This window comes from Corylus avellana, chromosome 7, assembly GCF_965113065.1.
Source record: "Corylus avellana chromosome 7, dhCorAvel1.hap1.2, whole genome shotgun sequence".
Taxonomy (NCBI): Eukaryota; Viridiplantae; Streptophyta; class Magnoliopsida; order Fagales; family Betulaceae; genus Corylus; species Corylus avellana.
Genome location: NC_142496.1, coordinates 1,979,596 through 1,999,415, shown reverse-complemented (window position 1 = coordinate 1,999,415; position 19,820 = coordinate 1,979,596). Strand labels below are relative to the sequence as shown.

At 35.3% G+C, this 19,820-nt stretch overlaps 2 protein-coding genes across 4 annotated transcripts; one reads left to right on the top strand and one right to left on the bottom strand.

Annotated features, from left to right (window-relative positions):
- The first annotated feature begins 3,625 nt into the window (after positions 1-3,625).
- On the top strand, positions 3,626-10,580 carry LOC132184738 (uncharacterized). Of its 3 annotated transcripts, none has more exons than XR_009440583.2 (4): positions 3,626-3,900; positions 4,301-4,692; positions 7,911-8,808; positions 9,671-10,580. XR_009440583.2 is itself a non-coding variant. In XM_059598476.2 (4 exons), the coding sequence occupies exons 1-4, from the start codon at positions 3,807-3,809 to the stop codon at positions 9,691-9,693; spliced, it is 1,326 nt and encodes a 441-aa protein (XP_059454459.2). In that variant the 5' UTR covers positions 3,626-3,806; the 3' UTR covers positions 9,694-10,580. The 3 variants fall into 3 exon arrangements, 2 of the variants coding, with proteins under 2 accessions (XP_059454459.2, XP_059454458.2); XM_059598476.2 differs by having other exon boundaries at positions 7,911-8,727; XM_059598475.2 differs by lacking the exon at positions 9,671-10,580 and having other exon boundaries at positions 7,911-8,892.
- A 1,476-nt stretch (positions 10,581-12,056) lies between these two features.
- Positions 12,057-15,055, bottom strand: LOC132184110 (ribosomal RNA small subunit methyltransferase G). The gene is made up of 4 exons (XM_059597613.2): positions 14,111-15,055; positions 13,087-13,157; positions 12,605-12,998; positions 12,057-12,505 (listed from the first exon to the last, which is right to left on the bottom strand). Exons 1-4 carry the CDS (start codon positions 14,225-14,227, stop codon positions 12,311-12,313), a joined length of 777 nt encoding a protein of 258 aa, XP_059453596.1. The 5' UTR covers positions 14,228-15,055; the 3' UTR covers positions 12,057-12,310.
- Positions 15,056-19,820: the final 4,765 nt, after the last annotated feature.

Sequence of the window (19,820 nt, the reverse complement as noted above, 5' to 3'; positions counted from 1 at the left end):
TTGACCCGTCAATGTTTTGATATTTCAGAATCGACGTCGTGGAGCCCTCGTAAGTGGACCCGTGGACTATGTTTATGATTATTATGTCTTTCGGCCGGATTTCTCGAATTTTTTTTTTTTGTCAACTATTCTAGAAAAAAATGTGAGAGACATTTATGAATATTTGTTCGAATAAGTAGACAAGCTGTTTAAAATCTCCCGGATGAGTTAGGGGTGAAATAGTGGTTACGGTTAGCGGTTAGTGGTTAAAACCGCTAACCGCAACCACCTATGCGGTTAGTAATTTTTACTAACCGCCTCCGCTATGTTAACCACTTTTTTCTAACTGCTTTTTTGGGCTTTTTTTTAAAGACCGATTTTGGGTTGGTTTTGGACCGATTTTTGGCTCACTTTAAACATTTTTTTTGCTCATTTTAAACCTTTTTTTCCCATTTTCATGGCCATTTTAGCATTAAAAATTACTATATACCAAAATCTTGTTGGTCACCTTCTACAAATCTACACATCATATAATATACAAATAAAATTACAACAAAATCATCACTTCACTTGTAGTCTTATACATAAACTCAAACAAGTTCATAAACTCACAAGCAAGTTCATAAACTCACACATAGAAATAAAATAAAACACAAATAACTTCATAAACTCACAAGCAACCAAAAAAACCAACATGGTTGAACTTGAAGCTTAAGCCCCATTTCAATCAACCAAAAAAAGTTCATAAACTCACAACTTATTGTTATTTATTATATGAAATATATGTATATATAATATAAATATATATTATATTTTAAAAAAAGCAGTTAGTGGTTAGTGGATTTCCAAAACCTACTAACCACTAACCGCAACCGCCTAGTGGTTAGGACCTAAGAAAATTTATAGCATTACTCCTTTCGGATAGGTGAGATTCTTTAATATATATTGTTCTAATTCGGACAGTAAAATTGTTAGGATTATATCTCTTCTAGTTGGCATTTTTTGGATATATATATATTCTAATGATGAAAATTATTTTGTGTTTTTTTTAGTATTTTATATTTTAAGATGTTTATTGTGTTTTTTTTGTTTGAAAAATAGAAAATAAAAGATATAGAATATAAATTTTAACAAACAAAGTCTTTAGGATATCTAATGTGTGGATATTTTTCATGCTAAATTATTAAGTTCTTGTTAATATTTTTTTTTAATAATAAATATTGAGATGATAAAATTGATAGATATTGATACCATAATATACCAATTAAAGCCTCTAATATGTTATGGAGATGCTTTTTTACCTGGTCAGACTGGTTGGTTATCCAATCAATGTCTGAACAAACAAAATAACAACTTGTGTCTCAAGAGTGGATGATATTTTAAAAATCAAGTTAACTTTAAAAGATAACAGGAAATAATATATATATATATATATATATATATATATATATATATATATACTCATCTCAAAAACACTTATCATTTTCACAATAAAATACTAAAACATACTTGCCAAACCATTTTATCCTGTGGACTTTACAGACAACTATTTTCAATTGTAAACCTTAACAAAAACACTTCTCTACTTTGCATCACCTAAATAACTCTTTTCAAATTAAGATATAAAAACTCTTGAAAAATGCAACATGTATTTACTATTCATTGCGAGTATGTGACAATCCATGTGGCTTAAGAGTGTTGGATGAGTAACTGAAGCAGAAGTTATTGGTTCAATCAGTTGGACACCACCTTCATAAAGTGGAAGTTACTAATTTGAATCTTCATCCCCATCTTTTACGTGGACATGTCAAAAAACAAAAAAAAAGTGAAGAGGAAGATTACCCTTTAGTTCTACCCTAGAGAACTCCAACCACTTTTATGTGCAAGTCATTACTCTTGTCCAAACAAATTGAACAATCACTCCAACCACTTTTATGAGTGATTGATTACTCTTTTTTTTACTCTCCTATTACAATATCATAAACACTTTTGGATATTTCTTCAAACCAAACTTGGTATATAACATGGGTGACTGCTACTTTGACTAAACCATTAGCAACGTAATTTTCTTCACTCTTCACACATGATAAATTTGCCATTTTCTCAACTTATTCAACACAACTCTAATCTGACCCACAACCACAATATGGCTAAATTAACTCTAATTTCTACCAATTGCATTTATAGTATTCACAATCTGCGCAACAACTCCCTCTAATTAATATCGTTTCTTAAAATCACAATTCCCGATTGATCTGTTGCATGGAATGTAGCCAATGCTTCCACTACTACCGGCTTTACTAATATGTTTTTAGCGGTGCTCCATGTGGCTACTACAAATCCTTCATAATTCCTAGCTATAATGTCAAAGCATATACACCCATTAGTTGTATTCACTGCTATGTCCCAAATAATTTTAATCATACATATGGGAGGATTCTTCCTTTTTGTTTGCACTACTCCTTGTTTGTCAGCCCCTTCTTATCTTCCTTTGAATTAACTCTCCTAAACTCATTAAGAGAGTCCACAACTTCTTGAAAGACTTGATTTGGATGGGTAAAATCTCCCCATATATATACCACTATGTTTCTTTTAAACCATATTTTCCTTACCACAACCACCAATAATTCAATTTCTTCACTGTCACATGACTCATATCTTCCTAACATCTCATCTATCACATAAATGAAAGTTGAACCCTCACCATAGCTTTTTGGCATAGCTTTGGCAGGTTTCAACTTGGGTCTCCACTTCCAACATGTTTGACCTCTCCAAAATATATTTTGTTTTGTTGGAGGGAGATCGTTACATGCTCTTCATATAAACATTTTCACTGCATTCGGATTTTTTTTTAAAAAAATTTGAATCACCTTTCATACTTCATCTCTCTCCTTTTGCCTTAATCCTCCACCACACCCCATATATTGTATTTTGGATAATTGCTTTTAATAAAATCTCATTTCCTCCTTGCAAGAGTAACTAGACCTTCCAATTATTTAGTCCATTTCATACTCTTATCTTTTAAAAGTCCATATGTGATCTGAATTTGCCAATGAGTGCCAATAATCCTAAATATTTATTGTCGCGTTGTATGGCTTGGGTACCAGAAAGATAAATTATTTATGCTATCTTCTCTTCGCTGGCATTTCTACTCAAACAATTGAAGTCTTCTCCTATTAGGCTTATGATGAGAGGCTTTCTCATATATCGCCAACAACTTCGTTAATCTATAAAATTTCACAGAATTTGCTTAGTAAAACAACAAACTATTGTCAGCCAAAAAATAGGTGATTTAGGCATGGATCTCTTTTGGAGGTTAGCACTTTCAAAAAGTTCCCGAGCTCTCTTTGTCGTGGAGGAGGAAGGTACGTTACAATTTTTTTAGTAATTTAAGATAACATTGCTTCAATTAAAGGGAAAATTATAAATTGTTGATAATTGGATGAAGGTATGGTAATTTTTCTTACAAAAAAAAAAAAAAAAAAAAATGACTTCTAAAAAAATGACTAGCTTTAGAGTTAAAAAAGTTTAGAGAAAATTTTCTTGACTTTTGACTAGCCCTTGACTTAGTCCAACCCGAATCTCCAACTCTATTAAAGTTAGGAATATTTGACGGCGGCTCCATATAGTTTTCTCTATCTCCCTTTCTCTCCACACACGAAAAAAAAAACGTCAAATTTACAGGGGCTACATTGTGTGGGTTGATCCATCGACGGCCGTTTTACGAGCCGTTACTATTAGCTTCCATCTAGTAGCCAAACCTCGAAACCCTAAAGCCTCAAATCCCTTATTTCTCTCTCTCTCTACACTACTCTCTCTGCAATTCAATGGAGTTCAAGTTTCGAGCCGTCGATGAGCGACCGCCAATTTGTCCCAACCCTCCTTCCAGCATCAGCTACTTTACCGAGCACGCATTGAGAGGTCCGCAAGTATATCAATCCTCTATTCTATATGTCTATGTTCGCTGCTGAGTAAATGGGAGAGAGGAAAAGAAAATAAAGCCTTTTAATTTGATTGTGATTTGTGCTGTTTTGAATTTCAGAATGTTTTGGTGTAAATCGAACTGTTTTTCTTTAATTTTTGTTAGATGTTTTTTTTTTTTTTTTTTTTTTTTTTTTTTCTCTGTTTGTTTGCTGAGAAAAGAAAGGAAACTGTCTGAATCTCATGTCTTACACTGTTCTGGTTCAGTTACTGAAAAACCAAAGCTTTTTTAACACCCATAATTGTTAGTTCCTTATTTCCCACATTTTCCCGAGAACCAAACACGTGACACATTCGCTTAAAAATCTGACTTTTATCACTGATTTTGATCTGAGAACAGGCCCGGGACCAATGCGAAATCCGGGTGACGTTCGAGAAGCGATCGAGTGGGAGCTCGAGAAGGACCGGATTAGAGAAGAGTTAATCGTCGCCGATATCGCTCGGCGCCGAGTGCTCGAGGCGGAGGTGAGGACGGCGCTGATGATAGAGCGAGAGATGGCAATGCGGAGGCTCGCCGCCACGGCCACACCGGAGGGGTTGTCGTTAGAGGAGCGATTGGCAATGCGGTTCGACCCGAGGTTGCCGCAGCTAATTCACCCATTCGAAAGCTTCGCTTTTCCTGGTTGTGGTGGCGCAATCGATACGTTTCCGATGATGCCGCGGTTACTGGAGGCGATGCCGCTTGATATCAAGCCTCCCCGGGAGATTAACAGGGATAAGCTGATCGTACTGGTCAGTTATCAATCCTATATCACCTACTGTTTGTTGTTTTTGACTCTTTGAGTGTCCTGTGCTCGATTTATGTTATGGTGCTTTTCATACATAAGCTGATTTTTCTCTGGTAACTATGGTGCAATATATTAGGGAATAGATCAATGTGATTGTTTTGTAGAAATTTTTAGTTCAGTTTATTGCGTTTCTTATCAGAATCGAGGTGCCTGGTGGGTTTCGTGCCACTTTGGTGAAACTTCTATGTTTAGGTCCTAACGTCAAAGGGTTTGTCAATGTATCTGTCTTGTAATTTTCTGTTCTTTTTTTTTTTCTCGATTCTTTGCTTGGTTGATTTGTGACTTTGATGTATGTGATAAATGTGAATGTAAGCATATGTGCATGAAGTCGTATGTGTTTGTCTATTTATGCTTGTCTTCATGCATGCATGTATGGCATAGTGGTTATGCATTATATAGATGATTATCTTTATGCCCATGAGCCTGCTCAAACTCATTAGGCATTCACCTTGTACTGGTTCTATTGCCACCCTGTTTTTATGGGAGACTAGACCCTAATTCCCTAAATAGACATTATAAAGAAGTAATTGAAATTGATGGTCTAATCCATACTGAAAGACACCATTTTGGCTTGGTCATCCGGAAACAAAGAATCGACCAGAACCATTGAATGGGAGGAGATGGTTGGAGAGATCTCTATATTTGAGGGATGAGGAGTATGAAACCTGAACTCTAATGAAAATCAAATTATAGGAGGATGGAAGAAGTATGATAATTGTCTATATAGCAGTGACAATACTTTGGTGTGTGTTGTTATCTAAATGAAAGGAAAACAAAGGTGAAATTAAGCATTTAGCTTTATACTTTATACTTAACCCACTTATCAAAAAAAAAAAAAAAAACTTTATACTTAACCCCCACCAGTCTGGCTTTCCTTCCCCTTAATTTTTCTTTTTTGCTTTCACTTTGTTCAAGTGAAAGTCTTGTTTTCTGAAATCCCTTCTGAATGAAACCCCCTGTAAAAATTAATGTTTGAATCAATTAATGGTAACTACTCTGTTTTCATAGTTGATTTTCCTGAGTAATGATAGCATTTACACACAACGTGTATTTGCTATTTAGGCTTGCTATGTATGCATCTGGTACCCATTCTACTTTTGGACCAGCACTTCAAAAGTCAGTCCTAAAGGGGCATCATGGTCATTGACTAGGTAGATTATTTTCTACGAACACTGCTGTCATGAATGTTTGCTATGACATTTCATTATACAGATTTTCTTGTGATGTAGACATAAAATAATCTAGTGTGATGCCTCTGATGGCCCTTGGGTATTGATTTTTCATCTGTGAGTTCATTTGGAGAAAGCTACCTTGTGTGCATGCAGCAGGTCTCAGCAGAAGCCTTGCTTCAAGATATGCTCAACAATGACAACAACTCGTCATGCTCTCACTTTTTTCCATGCATTTTTAAGTACTTTTGAAGAATTGTCTTTTGCCAAAAAACTCAGACAGCTTGAAGTGTAACCTCATAGAACCAGCAGAAATATTCTTAGCTCCCCTGCCCCATCTTTTCACCGCATAACTAGAATTTTGTATTGAAATTTAAAAGTGTTATTTACAAAATATTTAGGGCACGTTTGGTACACGGAATAGTCATTCATTTAGGAATAGGAATGGGTATTACTGGGAATATAAAAAGTTGGAATGAAATGACTATTCTTATTCTTTTGTTTTTTGACAGCATTGGAATTGAATCAAAATTACTAAAATATCCAAGATTTATTTTTTTTTTTAAAAAAATCTAAATATTCTATAGGTGGCCTGCCATCCATAGAATATTAACAAGTTTTGTTCTTTTTTTTAAAAAAAAAAAAAAATGAAAAAAAGAAAAAAAAAATGGTTATTTGGAAACTTAATTTTGTTCCTCAAAGAATAGCCATTCATTTCATTTTTTAGAGGAATAACTATTCATTTTGTTTGGTTACACACCATTCATAGGAATAGTCATTCTCATGGAAATGGCTATTCCCCTAAATAAAGCAATCTCCTAAATAGAGCAATAGTTTCTCTATTTAGGGGAATAGCCATTTCTATGGGAATGACTATTCCTAGGAATGTTGTATAACCAAATAAAAGAATTACTATTTCATAGAAATCCAAATGCGCCCTGGCATTTAAAACATAAGAATTTGATAGTATTCGTGATTCAAGTTGTGGATCATAAATTAAGAAAGAGAACAAAAGGATTTCTCTCATAAAGGATTTAGAACTATTTTTCTAATTATTTTGGCTAAGGTTCAAAGGATTATTTTTGTAAATCATAAGATACTGACAAATTATGATTATAAAAATCATAATCGTTGAAGTCCTATGATCTACAAATTGAATCAAATAACTTGATCCTTTATCCAAAATTATTAGAAACCTAGCTTTGAATCCTTTCTGATACAATTCTTCAATTTTCTCAAAGATCTTGTGCTTTATGATTTGAATACTTAACTCTGTCAAAACTGATATTCTTAATCCTACAACTTTAAGTAAGTGTGACTTTGTCATTATGATGAACTTGCTTCAATCTTATGGTTAAAGGCTTTGTATTTCCTCAATTGTAACATTGACAAAGGTGAAGATACAAACTCTGATTATTATTGTTATAGGTTTTTGTTTGACTGTACTTTCTGACTTATCCTCTCTCATAAAAAAGAAGAATAAAAAGTTCCACGCCTCCCCCTCTCTCTGGGCACACGGGTCATAATCAGCAATTTTAGACTGTACTTGCCAATATACATGACTTTCTAAAGAGACAAGCTATAATACATATCAAAAATGGATTGTTTGCTTACTTGTATTCATGAGAAATATGGCTATATCAAATTCACTGTTACGAATAGAACCATTCACCTACTTGAAGCTATTCTATCTCATGAGTAGGTCCTGGTTTTTCCCCCTTGGAAGTGACATGTTATTGGCAATATTACCAACTCTCTAATCCCTAATTTCTCAGTCTTCCTTTTCGACTGTTCAGATCTGGTTAAACTTCTGAAACATTGTATTTCTTGTTAAATTGTTGAAAACAGGATAATTGAAAGTTATGTTTACTCCATTTTTCAAAAGCTGAGGGTTAAGTTAACATGGGAAATGGTGCCGAGGCTTTCGCCACTCACCAGAAGATTACTTTACAGAAGATTAGTTTATGTATTGTTTTTGAGTATTCTATTGCAGGCTAAGCCCGACCCAAATCTTTCTGGAACAAAGCGGAAAGCTGTGACACCACCTGCAGGGAGCACTAGTGAGCTTCCACCATTTGGTTTGAAGAAGAGACCTAAGGAGGAGTGGAGTTGTGCCCTCTGTCAGGTCAGTGCCACAAGCGAGAGAGGTTTCAATGAGCACCTTCAAGGTAAGAAGCACAAGGCCAAAGAAGCACGGCTTAGAGCTCAGACAATGGGAAAGATTGCCAGCTCAACACCACTGCCAAAGGAAACCACAAAGCCTTCTAAGCTTACAGATACCACTGATATTGGAAGCTCAGGACTGCAGGCAAGGGTAGAAGGGGAATCACTTCACCAGAATAAAACTGGGGATGGTTCACACCAGAAATTGGAGATTACTGAAGATTCGAAGAATGCTAATGAGCAGGTTCTGCTGCAGAAAAACCAAAATGCAGAAGATTCTAAGACAAATGGCACGGCAACAGACCAGGGAGCTGAGAAAATTACAGAATTTAAGAAGACAAAGAAATTTAAGTTTTGGTGTGAAATGTGTCAAATTGGTGCTTACTCTCAAGTGGTGATGGAGGGTCATAAAAAGGGGAAAAAGCACAGGTCTCGGCTTCAGGAACTTGGTCAAAAGGATGGATTTGATGTGACCACATCTTTCATGGCAGCACCTGCTAATACTCCGAAGGAACTTGATACAGATTTAGCGGCCAAAGAAGCAAATAACTCAGATGCTACTCAAAAGCCAGAAGATACAGATGTAATGGCCAAAGAAGCAAATGAAAAGACAGCAGAAACTGTTATTGCAGATGAAGAAAAATCAGGTTCATCTCCCGTACAAATTAATTAGTGGAGATGGGGAAGTAGAAACATATCTGATCTGCTTACAGTTTTTGTCGCTTCAGGTATAGGTTTGGGCTGCGAGCACTATTTCTGTTTTGCTTGTGAAATATAGTACTGTTCTATTTAGATCCTGTCATTATTTGAAAGTCCTTAAGCTTGATGAGTGGGAAAAAGGAAAGGAAAGGAACTCGTGTGTTTGGGAAAGGAGAAAAGGGAATCCGGGAAGGAAAAATAAACTTTTTTTTTTTAAAAAAAAAATGGGAGTGTGCTAGAAACCATGTTGAGAACCGATGTTAGATTAGGATAAAGCACATGACTCTCAGGAAAAAGGAACTCTGGGAATGGGAAAGGAAAGGAACTCGTGTGTTTGGGAAAGGAGGAAAGGGGATTCGGGAAGGAAAAAGAAACTTTTTTTTAAAAAAAAAAAAAAAAAAAAAAAATGAGAGTGCACTAGAAACCATGTTGAGAAAAATAAGTGGTGGGGCAATAATTCTTGATCACCAACACACATCTTATTATTATTTATAAAGGGAGAGTTACACAATTTAATTCATAAACTTAACCCTATCAAAAGCAACAGATAGAAAGTACTTTATCCTAATCTATCAACCTAGGAACTCAGTGATGATATTCTGACTGTTCTGACTATACTATTTTGGGGTGGGGGAAAATTGAGGAACCGTGAATAAAAGAAGAGCTGAAATTTTAACAACAGTTACCGAGAGGGACTTTGACATTACAAGTTGATTAAAGGAAAGCCTGAATATCGTTACAGACATGCTCAACAAAAAATTGTCATCTAAACATGTTTAGCTTTTGATGTTGTGAATGGAAATCATTGTACCTTTGGAAACTTTATATGAATGTAGAATGTTTTTTTGCCAGGGTAAATGTTCATTTTTTACTGGTTTCTTGCTTTGACAGTGATTGCAACGGATTCTACATAGCAACGGCTCTAGGCGGCCCTTTCAATGCTTCCATCCTTTCTTATAATTTTCCTGATTGACGTGGAAAAATTCTTTTTCCCATGCTTGAAAATGAGTCTGGTACCATCTGCTTATGTGGATGTCCCCATGTTGCATTTCAGTACTTTGACTTTCTTATGATAGAAAGCATATTTAATCATCTTTTGCTGTCCTTGAGAGTTTAGCATGCTTAGTGCAACAAGGCAAGCTTCTTATTTGACAGGCTGAACCGCTGAACTTAGAAGAGGTGTTCTGAACTCTTTAGACCACTGGTCAAAGCCGCTAGTACTTGACTTTTATATGAAGGGGCTTCTAAGGTAGATATGATGAAGTCCTAGTTCTATAGCAACTCCTGTCCTGATGAGTAAGCTCTATTAACCTGTGCATATGTATGCCCTTTGACTCTTTGTGCATCCTAACAGTGCTTAATTACTCAACATTGGAGTGTGGTCTCTTGGCTGGTCTTCCCATGTTAGTGCTCTGGCTGGTTCTCTTCTCTTCTCTTCCTGTTAGTGGTAAACTCCATTCTCACTGCTTTAGCTCTTCCATGTTTGTGCTTCATTCATCGGCTTGTTTTCATTTCCTGTGCTTCATGATTTTGCACTTCCTGATAGACCTGAAGGTACATACTAGTTCTCAGGGGCTTGCTATAATTGACATTGATGTCAATACCCTATGATCCAAATCCCAGCCACGGCTGCGAAAATTTTATATTCTCGTCTTGTGCTCTTAAAGCAAGAAGAGCACAGAGCCACAGTCTACACACTACAAATTAAATTGAGTGAATGTCATTTTTTCAAATTTTCATTGGACAACAAACACTGAGCATTGGACCATTGGTGAATGACATAGAAGCATTTTATGTATTTTGAACCAACCTTTGGATTTGGGGAATGCCCTATCATTGACTCATTTTTCTGGGATTATGTTAGTTTTTGGAGTAATTCTTGTCGTACTCTCATTTTACTCCCACTCCCATATGCATTGATGTGGCGTCATGTCTACAACAAAAAAAAAATTGCACTCCGTCTTCTGCTGGCGCTACCGCCAACCACATGCGGGTTGGTTGAAACCACTTGATTAGATGTTGGGGGTGGTGCAACCATCCCTAGAGGTTTGATTGGGGTGGCCGACCACACCTATTGAAGAGGTTGGGTAGATATGATAATGCCACGACAGCATGGAAGGGAAAGTCAGAGTGAGATGGAAGCATGGCTAGATTTTCTTAGTCTTTGTACGAATAGGACAGCACCGGGGAGCCATGTGTATTTTTTTTTTAAAACAAAAATAAAAACAAAATATTATTATTCAGACCGAAATTAGACCCAAAGAAGACCCCCTCACGATTTACCCCACAGGATGTAAAAAGCACAGTAAACCTGCTTTTAGTGGCCATTGCTTTCCCACCCAAATTAATAGATAGCACAACAAAAATTTCATTTCTTACCACTAATTCCACAATCTCCAATGGGGCTTACAGCAAACAAACATAAAAGTTATAGGTCCCCCGCAAGCTGAAAACAACATTATTAGTCACCAAAAACGGAAAGAAAAAAAGAAAAAACAACACTATCATTCCATTAGTTCTCCAAGAAAATCAACATTATTAACCTGTGCTTAGTGGCCATTGCTTTCCCACCTTACAAAGTAACAATAAGTACAACAATGACTTCATATGCTGGTATCCTCCAACAATCTCCAATCAAAGGTAGTTTCCACACAACTCATTGTTCATGATGTTGTTTGAAGTGTAACGGAGAGAACAAATTAGATTTCACGGTTCTAGTAGGATATGTGTTTTCATTTCATTTTAAATTTTAAATAACACCATGTACACATTAGATGCAATAAAACAAAACAAAACATTGACAGCAAAATGAATCATGTTGATTAAAACTTACTCTAGCCATTTCTCATTCCATGGCTCCTAGCGTGTAAAGGAGAGACCTTTCATGTCATACAAAACATGATGATGATCACCAGTGCACACGTGCATCCCAAGCCCATATTGAAAAAACAATTAGTTGAGCAAATTATTAGTGATTTTAAGTGACTAAATTTTATAAGCGATTTTAAAAAACTCAAATTGTAATCAAATTAGCTAATATTTTTTTTGAAGCGATAGCGTAAATGTGATTAATATTTTCTCATGTCGTTACAACACAAGGTAAACAAAGGGATAGCTAACGTTCCATTTGAATACTAGCTGTGAGAAGATGTTGAAACCATTCCCCCTATATCCATCCAAACTCAGCCTGCTGGCATGGTTGAAGTTTCCAGCACCTTTTACAAGACAACCAAGCCGGCCAGATGTATTCACAAACAAATCATAGGAAAAAGAAACATCAAAACAAAGGGGAAATTCCAAATTCACTTCTAGTTTACTTCTCCGAACATTTAAACTAATGAGGTATATGTCAACACATTTAATTCCTGATCATCAACTCTATCGTTTCATCTATATATTCACTATATATGACTATTTCTACTTTTACACTGGAGGGATACAAGAGAAAAGATCAACAACATGACAAGGTGAGGCAACCATTTTCACCCCCACCAAAATATAGGAATCTTCAATAGCAATTGAAGAAAGATCTCAAACTCTTAAGGCCACCTGATCTTGCCATGAAATCTTCCTTTTCCCTGCTCGATTTGGCCCATTTCCGATATTCCTGCAAATTGATAACTTCATATCATTGAGCTGCTCATCACTTCCACCTCTTAGTAGACTTTTCTTAGGCTCATCCGTTTTCAATAGCTCGCAATCAGCCTGTAACTCCTCCTCCTCTCTCTGCGAAAAAAACCAAACCAATAAAAACATTAGCACATAACAAAAAGAGCAAATGCAAGAACTTGATGCTTGTAATTCACCCGGGTCGCTAAATAATACCGAAATCTGGTTCAAGTCGAAGACCGGAGTAGTGTTTCGCTTAGTGGCATCTTTCCCACTGTAGATCCTTTCCTTCTGGTTCAGGTCAAATATTGGACCAGAAGTTTGCAAAGCAGCTTCCTTTCCATTAAAAGTCCTAACCTTCTGGTTTAAGTCAAAGACCGGACCAGGTTTCCTCAAGGTGGTTTCCATTCCATTGTAAATCCTTTCCTTTCTGTTTAAATCAGAGACAGGAAGAGGGGGCCGTAATGCAGCTTCTTTTTTACTGTAACTCTTTCCCTTTGTAGTACTAGCATTTCGAATATCAAACTTCTTTGGATGCACAGAATCTTTCTTTGGTTTCGAGTTGGAAGACTGGATTGCCATCAAGTATTTGTATCGTTTCCTCAAAAAGCTGCAATTAAAAAGAATATATCATGGCCTGAATTATAAATTTCTATTGATAAATGAATGTGGAAAATACACAAGCATTATTTCTGTACCTGACTTCCCCTGAGAGGGTAATTTTTTTGTGTTTCATCATCTGCAATTTCTTCTTCATGGCCTCTGTTTCCTGAAATATGCTTCAATATTACAAATCCATCTCTGGCTAACTCAAGAAAATTAAAGCCCCCCCCCATAAGACTATAAATTAAGGCTAGCCAAGACCTCACAAACCAAACAAGGTAAACATTATCAAGATTAGCAAGAGCAAAACACAAATAGATAAGGATAAATAATTACCAACGAGTACCCAAAACGAGGATGAAAAAAGCCTAAAAAATAGTAGTTGAACCCTCTATTTAAAAGAAAAAATAAGCTCATATACAAGGTAAAAATACTGACAACAAACACAGAGAACAGCAGGAAGACAGAAATGAAGAAAAACCTAGTGTTAAAGAAAAGGTATCAACCCAGGGAAAAACCGATTAAACTCATGATTAGTAAATAACAACAGTTTCCCCCCTAATGTCAGTTTGGATGATGGGAAAGGTTGGAATATAACATAGACTATAAAATGAACACCCCCTCCCCCAAAAACCCAAAAAGAAAAAAGAAAAGAAAGAAAAAACAATATTAGGCAATGTTTATGAAAGTTCATTATATTTGAAACCAAACAAACCAAAAGAAAACATCTTATATTATATTTCAATTCCATTTCCTTTTTATCAGTTTTTCGCAGCAACCAAACATAGGGTATGGTAAGAAAATCAAGAAAATCAAACCAGAAACCCATAGAGAAAAGAAAAAAAAAAAAAAGAAAAAAAAAGAAAAAGGAAATTCAATTTTTTTGGCTTTGCTTATGCAAGATCTTTAGCTTTTCTGAAACTAAAAATAACAATATCAAACATAAGATCCAAAATATTAATTTCTCTTTCATATACTCAGTTTTCTAAGCAACCATACATACATAAAGAACCCAAAAAACCTATGAACAAAACCCACCAGAAAATCAAACAAAACATCAGATCTGATGAAACCCACAACAGAAAATACAAATCAATTGAAACCCACAAATGAAATTACCTTTTGTAGCTCTTCAAAGTCTTGCAAAAGACTTTGATGCTTGAACCTGTTCCTTGGGTCCTTATACAAAGCATATGGAGAAGGCTCCACAGCAATAACCCCTTTCATCTTCTTCATCAGGTCACAGAAGAACAGAACCCAAAAGCCGGGAACCAACAATTACAGAGAAAGAAATAGAGGGAGAGAGACAGAGAGATGGGTAATGAAAAAGAAAGAGGGAGATGGGTAAGAAATAATGAAAGAGAGGAGGCTAGAGAGACATAATAGGGAGAAAGAAACAAGAAAGACAAATAAGAAAAGAGAGATAGAGAGGGGAAGAGGTAAGAAGGTTCTTGCTTTCCCTGTTTTCTCTGTGAAACTCTGACCGAGACAAAGAAACCCAAAAAAGCCCACATAACTCGGTGAAAAATAATGTTCTTTTGAGAGACAGTGATGAAGATGGGGATTTTTTGGGGGGTTGCAGAAGGGTATTGTTGGCAACATGTCTTTATGAGAGAGAGAGAGCGAGTGAGGCTGTGAGATGGGTTTGGTTGGAGGACAATTGAAAACATCTATCTATCTATCTTCTCTTTCTTTTCTTTCCCATTCTTTCTTTCTTTCTTTTTTGTTTTTCTTCCACATAAATTTTGGTCCAGCTGGGCCATTGAAGAAAGAGAGAGAGAGAGAGAGTTGGGTGTGGTGTGGACTCTTCCTTTGTTTTTTGATAGGGAGGGGGGTGCGTGGAGTTTCCATGTTTCTTCTTTCTTTGTATTTGTTGTTGGCCTGTGTGTTAGAGAGAGAAAGACAGAGTCTTTTTAGTGAGAGAAAGATGAGGAGTGCTGAAAAAAGCAGAAGCTATATGGGGAGATACATGATGCTGTTATATTATCTGATGTGCTGTTTGCAGTTGATGTTGTTGGTACAACCTTATTTTTAGGGTTGTGAGATGCTGGTGTTTCTGAATAGGAGAGCCACTTTTCTCCCTTTCACATTATTATAACACACCAGGTCAATTGGGTGCGAATTTACTGGTATAGCCATTTTTGGTCTTTGCTTTGAGGTTAAGGATGCTGTCTCCTTTCTGTTTTTACACCCAATAAGCTTTCCAGCATTTAGCAGATAAAGCAGAACAAGACCCAAATTCTGGTTCCAGCCAGAAACCCAAACCCAAAAAAAAAAAAAAAAAGTTGTCCTTTTGTCCAAGCCCTGAATGGTTTTGCAAGGGCCTGTTGGTAAATTCATGTTCCATTGCCAAAACTATTGAATACAGAGGTTCCCATCCACACCTACCTTCTGGACTTTTGCGTGTCACCACCACCTACCTGCCTATCCACTAGAAAAGATGGGGAAAAAGCTTTCTCAGCCTCTTGGCCTAATGTTGGGGCCAACCAACCGTATATGCTGAGATTTTGATTCTACCACTTCATCAGCCATTACTGCTTAAAGACGATAAGGGGCAATTTAGTAAATTCGACCCTATGTCAAGTCCTAGTGCCGTAGTGGACACACTGTGAATACCCACCACCATGGTAGGAGCTCTATTAATTTAACATTTTGCCCTTGGGAGGAGGATCAGTGGACCTAATCTGATGGGGTGAAAGAGAGAGAAAAAGCTGCTGAATCTCTCTTGAAGTTTGGTTCCCTTCTGTAAACAATCTTGTAGGCTAGCACCTTTAGTCCCTTGTGACTCTAGAGAGAGAGAGAGAGCGAGAGAGAGAGCGAGAGAGTGTCTATTTATTCTAGGCTAACTATTCCAATTCTTATGTTGGTTTCTAGTCTTGTAGAGACTGTGGCACCAAACAAGTCAAATTTTTTAATCTTCTAACTTGATGATTTGACGAGGAGTTTTTGTGGTGGTTAATAGTAAAAAATTGTCGGTTTTTATATTATGTGTCGGATTCAAAATCGAATTAAAATATAAGTATAAAATTATATATATTAATTCTAACGTGTTCTATTTAATTATTTCATTAATTTCATGTTACCAGTTGTATGAAGATCTTATGTCAAAAATTACCAACTAAGTTTTAGAGACACAGGTTGCTTGGCTTTTAATTCCCTTGTCCTGTACCTTTCTGTTGCTCCAATTAGTTAACTCCTAAGCACAGAGATGTATTGTTGAGTGACATGGACATTTGAGTGTGATATAAAAGAGAGGTGGACTTTGTCTTTGTCCTCCAAAAGAAGGAATATAAAGAAGAAGAAAAGAAAGGTACTTCCAGATGCATGCTTAAATCATACACCCATTAGCATTGCTACAGTGTAGATTAACATCATGTGCAGGTTTAAGTGCCATAAGAATTTGAAGGCATGGCAAAAGTTATTTCTTGTATGAGCAAAAATCCTAAGGCTCATACAAGGCAAGCAATTTCTATGTGGTTAAAGATGTATTAGGGAGCGAGTTCTAATTTTGTAATGGAAATTACTCACTCTTGATTAATGCTAGTCACATTGGGTTCTATTGATGCACTGGTAGGGTTAAATCTGGTTATAGCTCAATTGATCTTGAGAAAGCGCATGTGGTTCTTCACCATTTAGGCTCCTCCTAAGCAATTTTAAGCGAATAGATGCTATCATGATAGCGCTAAGGAAAATAGCCACATGAATCCCCTGTGATGTTACTTGATACATATTCCACATGATAACATGGTGCAAATTTTATTAATTGTTGGTAGAACAATTTTCGAACCGCCAGAGCTCTCTCCCTTTTAAAAACTCTTCATTCCATTTTTCTTTCTCTTAGTAGAAGGCTAACTTAACCATTGAAGTTTCTTGATTCTTCGAAGGGCCGATGGTCTCCTTTGACTTTTTTCTCTGTTTTGCAAGAGCTCCATCGCCGCCCCTATAGTTCGAAAACTATTCTACTAGTTGTCTTATAAGTTCAAAGCTGGCAACTCAACCATGTGTAATCAAAATTGTTAAATTGGACATTTGACCATCTCATCTAAAAATCAATTTGTGTCCAGTGAGGGAAACCAAATCCTTTTATAGCATTTAAAATCACACCTCACAAGGTATGTTCTAATAGCCATTCAAGTGAGCAGAGTGACATTATTGCATCTCAATATGACACTCCCGCGACTCGAACCCATGACTCTAGCTTAGATACCATTTGTTGAATCAGGCCTTTGACCATTTCATCTAAAAATCAATTGGTGTCCAATGAAAGAAAACCAAATTCTTTTATGGCATTCAAAATTGCACCCCGCAAGACATGTTATAAGAATCGTTCAAGTAAGTAGAATGACATTATTGCACCTCAATAAAAATGAAGCAAAATTCCCTACAATTAGGATCTTGTTATTGGCCTTATTCTCCTATTCTACACTTTTCCCTGCCCTCCTCTTTGGGCTGCGTCCGATCAAAATGATTGCGAAAGTGTTTGTGAGTTGTGATATTATTTCTCTAAAGAAAAATAAAACTCCAAATATGACCAGAGCATTGGGTTGGAAGTTGGAACAAGTCAAGCAAGCCGCCGGCTGTGAGTGTTGGCAAATATGATCTGCCCCCACGTATGGATTTACTTGGCAAAACAATTTTCTTGCCAACGACTTGTGTGTCAATGGTGTTCAGACGACTTTCAGACTGCTTCCTCCTTCTAAATACAATTAAAAACCAAAAACAAAATCAAAACGACCCACCACAAAAAAAAAAAAAAAACAAAACAAAACAAAACCAAAAAAACAAAACAAAACAGAATCACAGACATAAATGTTTTTTAAACAAAATCGTGTAAAGTATCTCGTTTAGTAGCTGTTTAGACATTTTCAAATCATAAGTAATAAGTTGTGTTCTAAAAAATACACGGTTTTAAATATTAAATTACAATTTTAAAAGTCAAATCGTAATTTTAAACCAATTATCCAGGCGAAAAGGCCTACCAAAAAAAAAAATTAAAATTAAAAAACTCAAATATGCCATTCAGAGCATTTCCAGTAGACTCTCTATAAGGGAGTCTGTTCCCTATGTATAGAAAATATGTTCAAAAAATTGCAAAAAAGTTTCACAGCAGACTTCCTAAATGAGCCTCAACCATGACGATCGCTACAGTGAAACCCAAAGTATAGAGTTTCATTATTGCAATCCTTATGATTATTAAAATTAAAAAAAAAAAAAAAAAAAAAAAACAAAACAAAGGGTTTCTCTCTCTTATCTACTCTCTCCTCTCACAATTCTCTCTCCTCTCATATATATAATATAATTAAAAGAATAAATATTTTAATGATACAAGGAATGATTAGCATTCTCAGTAGTTTTCTTGTCATTTTACCTACATTTAAGGATTCAAAACTATTTTTTGCTTCCCTATGTCATAATACACTCTAATAGCTTCCCTTAGTCATTTCTTACATCATTAAAATATTTGTTTTTTTTTTTTAATTATATTATATATATGAGATGAGAGAATTGTGAGACATGAGAGGAGAGAGGAGATAGGAGATAATCAATTTTTATTTTTATTTTAATAATCATAAGGATTGCAATAGTGAAACCCAAAACATTGGGTTTTACTATAACAATCATAATGTTTAGGGTTCATTTAAAGAATCTGCTGTAAAACGTTTTTTGTGATTTTTTGGATATATTTCTTAAGCTTAGGAAGCAGACTCTCTTATAAAGAGTATGTTGAAAATGCTAGAGAAGCTATTAGAGTAATGTATTTTAACATAGAGAATAAAAAATAATTTGAATCCTTAAATATAAAAAAATGACCAAAAAAAAAAAAAAAAACTGCCGAAAATGCTCTCATATCTCGGTCCTATGGCCTATCAAACACTCCAGGACCAAGATTGAGAACCAGAACTTTTTCTACGAACAAAATGCAGAGCCGGAGACTGATTGGTCAAAGGAAAGTTTCTGACAAATGTACGATGTACAAGTTCCTCCTAGTGGGCCTAAAGATCTTCGTTTCTACTTTAGTTTTTGGGCCTTTCAACACCATACTTATTACTTAACAAAGAAAAAAAAAAATGGAAAATCTTCTATACAGCTAAAAATTGATGAAGATTTATTTTTTTTATTTTTTTTTATTTTTTAAGTCAAATGGAAAAAATTTATTTTATGGTCCCATTTGAATTTTATAAATTTAAATGGGTATATATTGTGATATGTGATAATCATGAATCTAGTTGAATAGAATAAAATAAAATCTGAATCGTAAAATTGTTCCTATCTATTTTGAGTGAAATAGAGATAATCATATTTTGTTAAATATATTGAAATAGTATATGTCATGATCAAGATTTTATTTTGTTACATATATGGTGATATGTAATAAACGTAAATTACAGTTAAGAAGAAAAAAAAATAAAAAATCCCTTTTATGAAGAAGATACTTTAAGATTCGAAGTGTATCAATTTGAAAAAAATAAACATAATCATAAGTCATACGTTGGTCCACATAATTATGTACATTTCAATTGCGAATCTCTCTTATTATTTGGTTGAATATCGCAAAAATATCTTTCACACCTTGATTATAAAAAAAACAAGGAAAAATAATGAAAAGCAATGATTATAATTTAATTGAGGTACTTTGTTATTATATCTCCTAGGACTTCCATATAATATAACTTGAAGTAATTTCTCATTATAGTTTGGCATGTCTGTAAATAATCTTAGTTAATTGTTGCTATAATGAATGCTGCTAGGGATGCTATATAAGTTTCGTGTGGATTGATGTGACAGTTCATGTAGCACAAAGATACCTTTGTAGCCACATTAATGAATC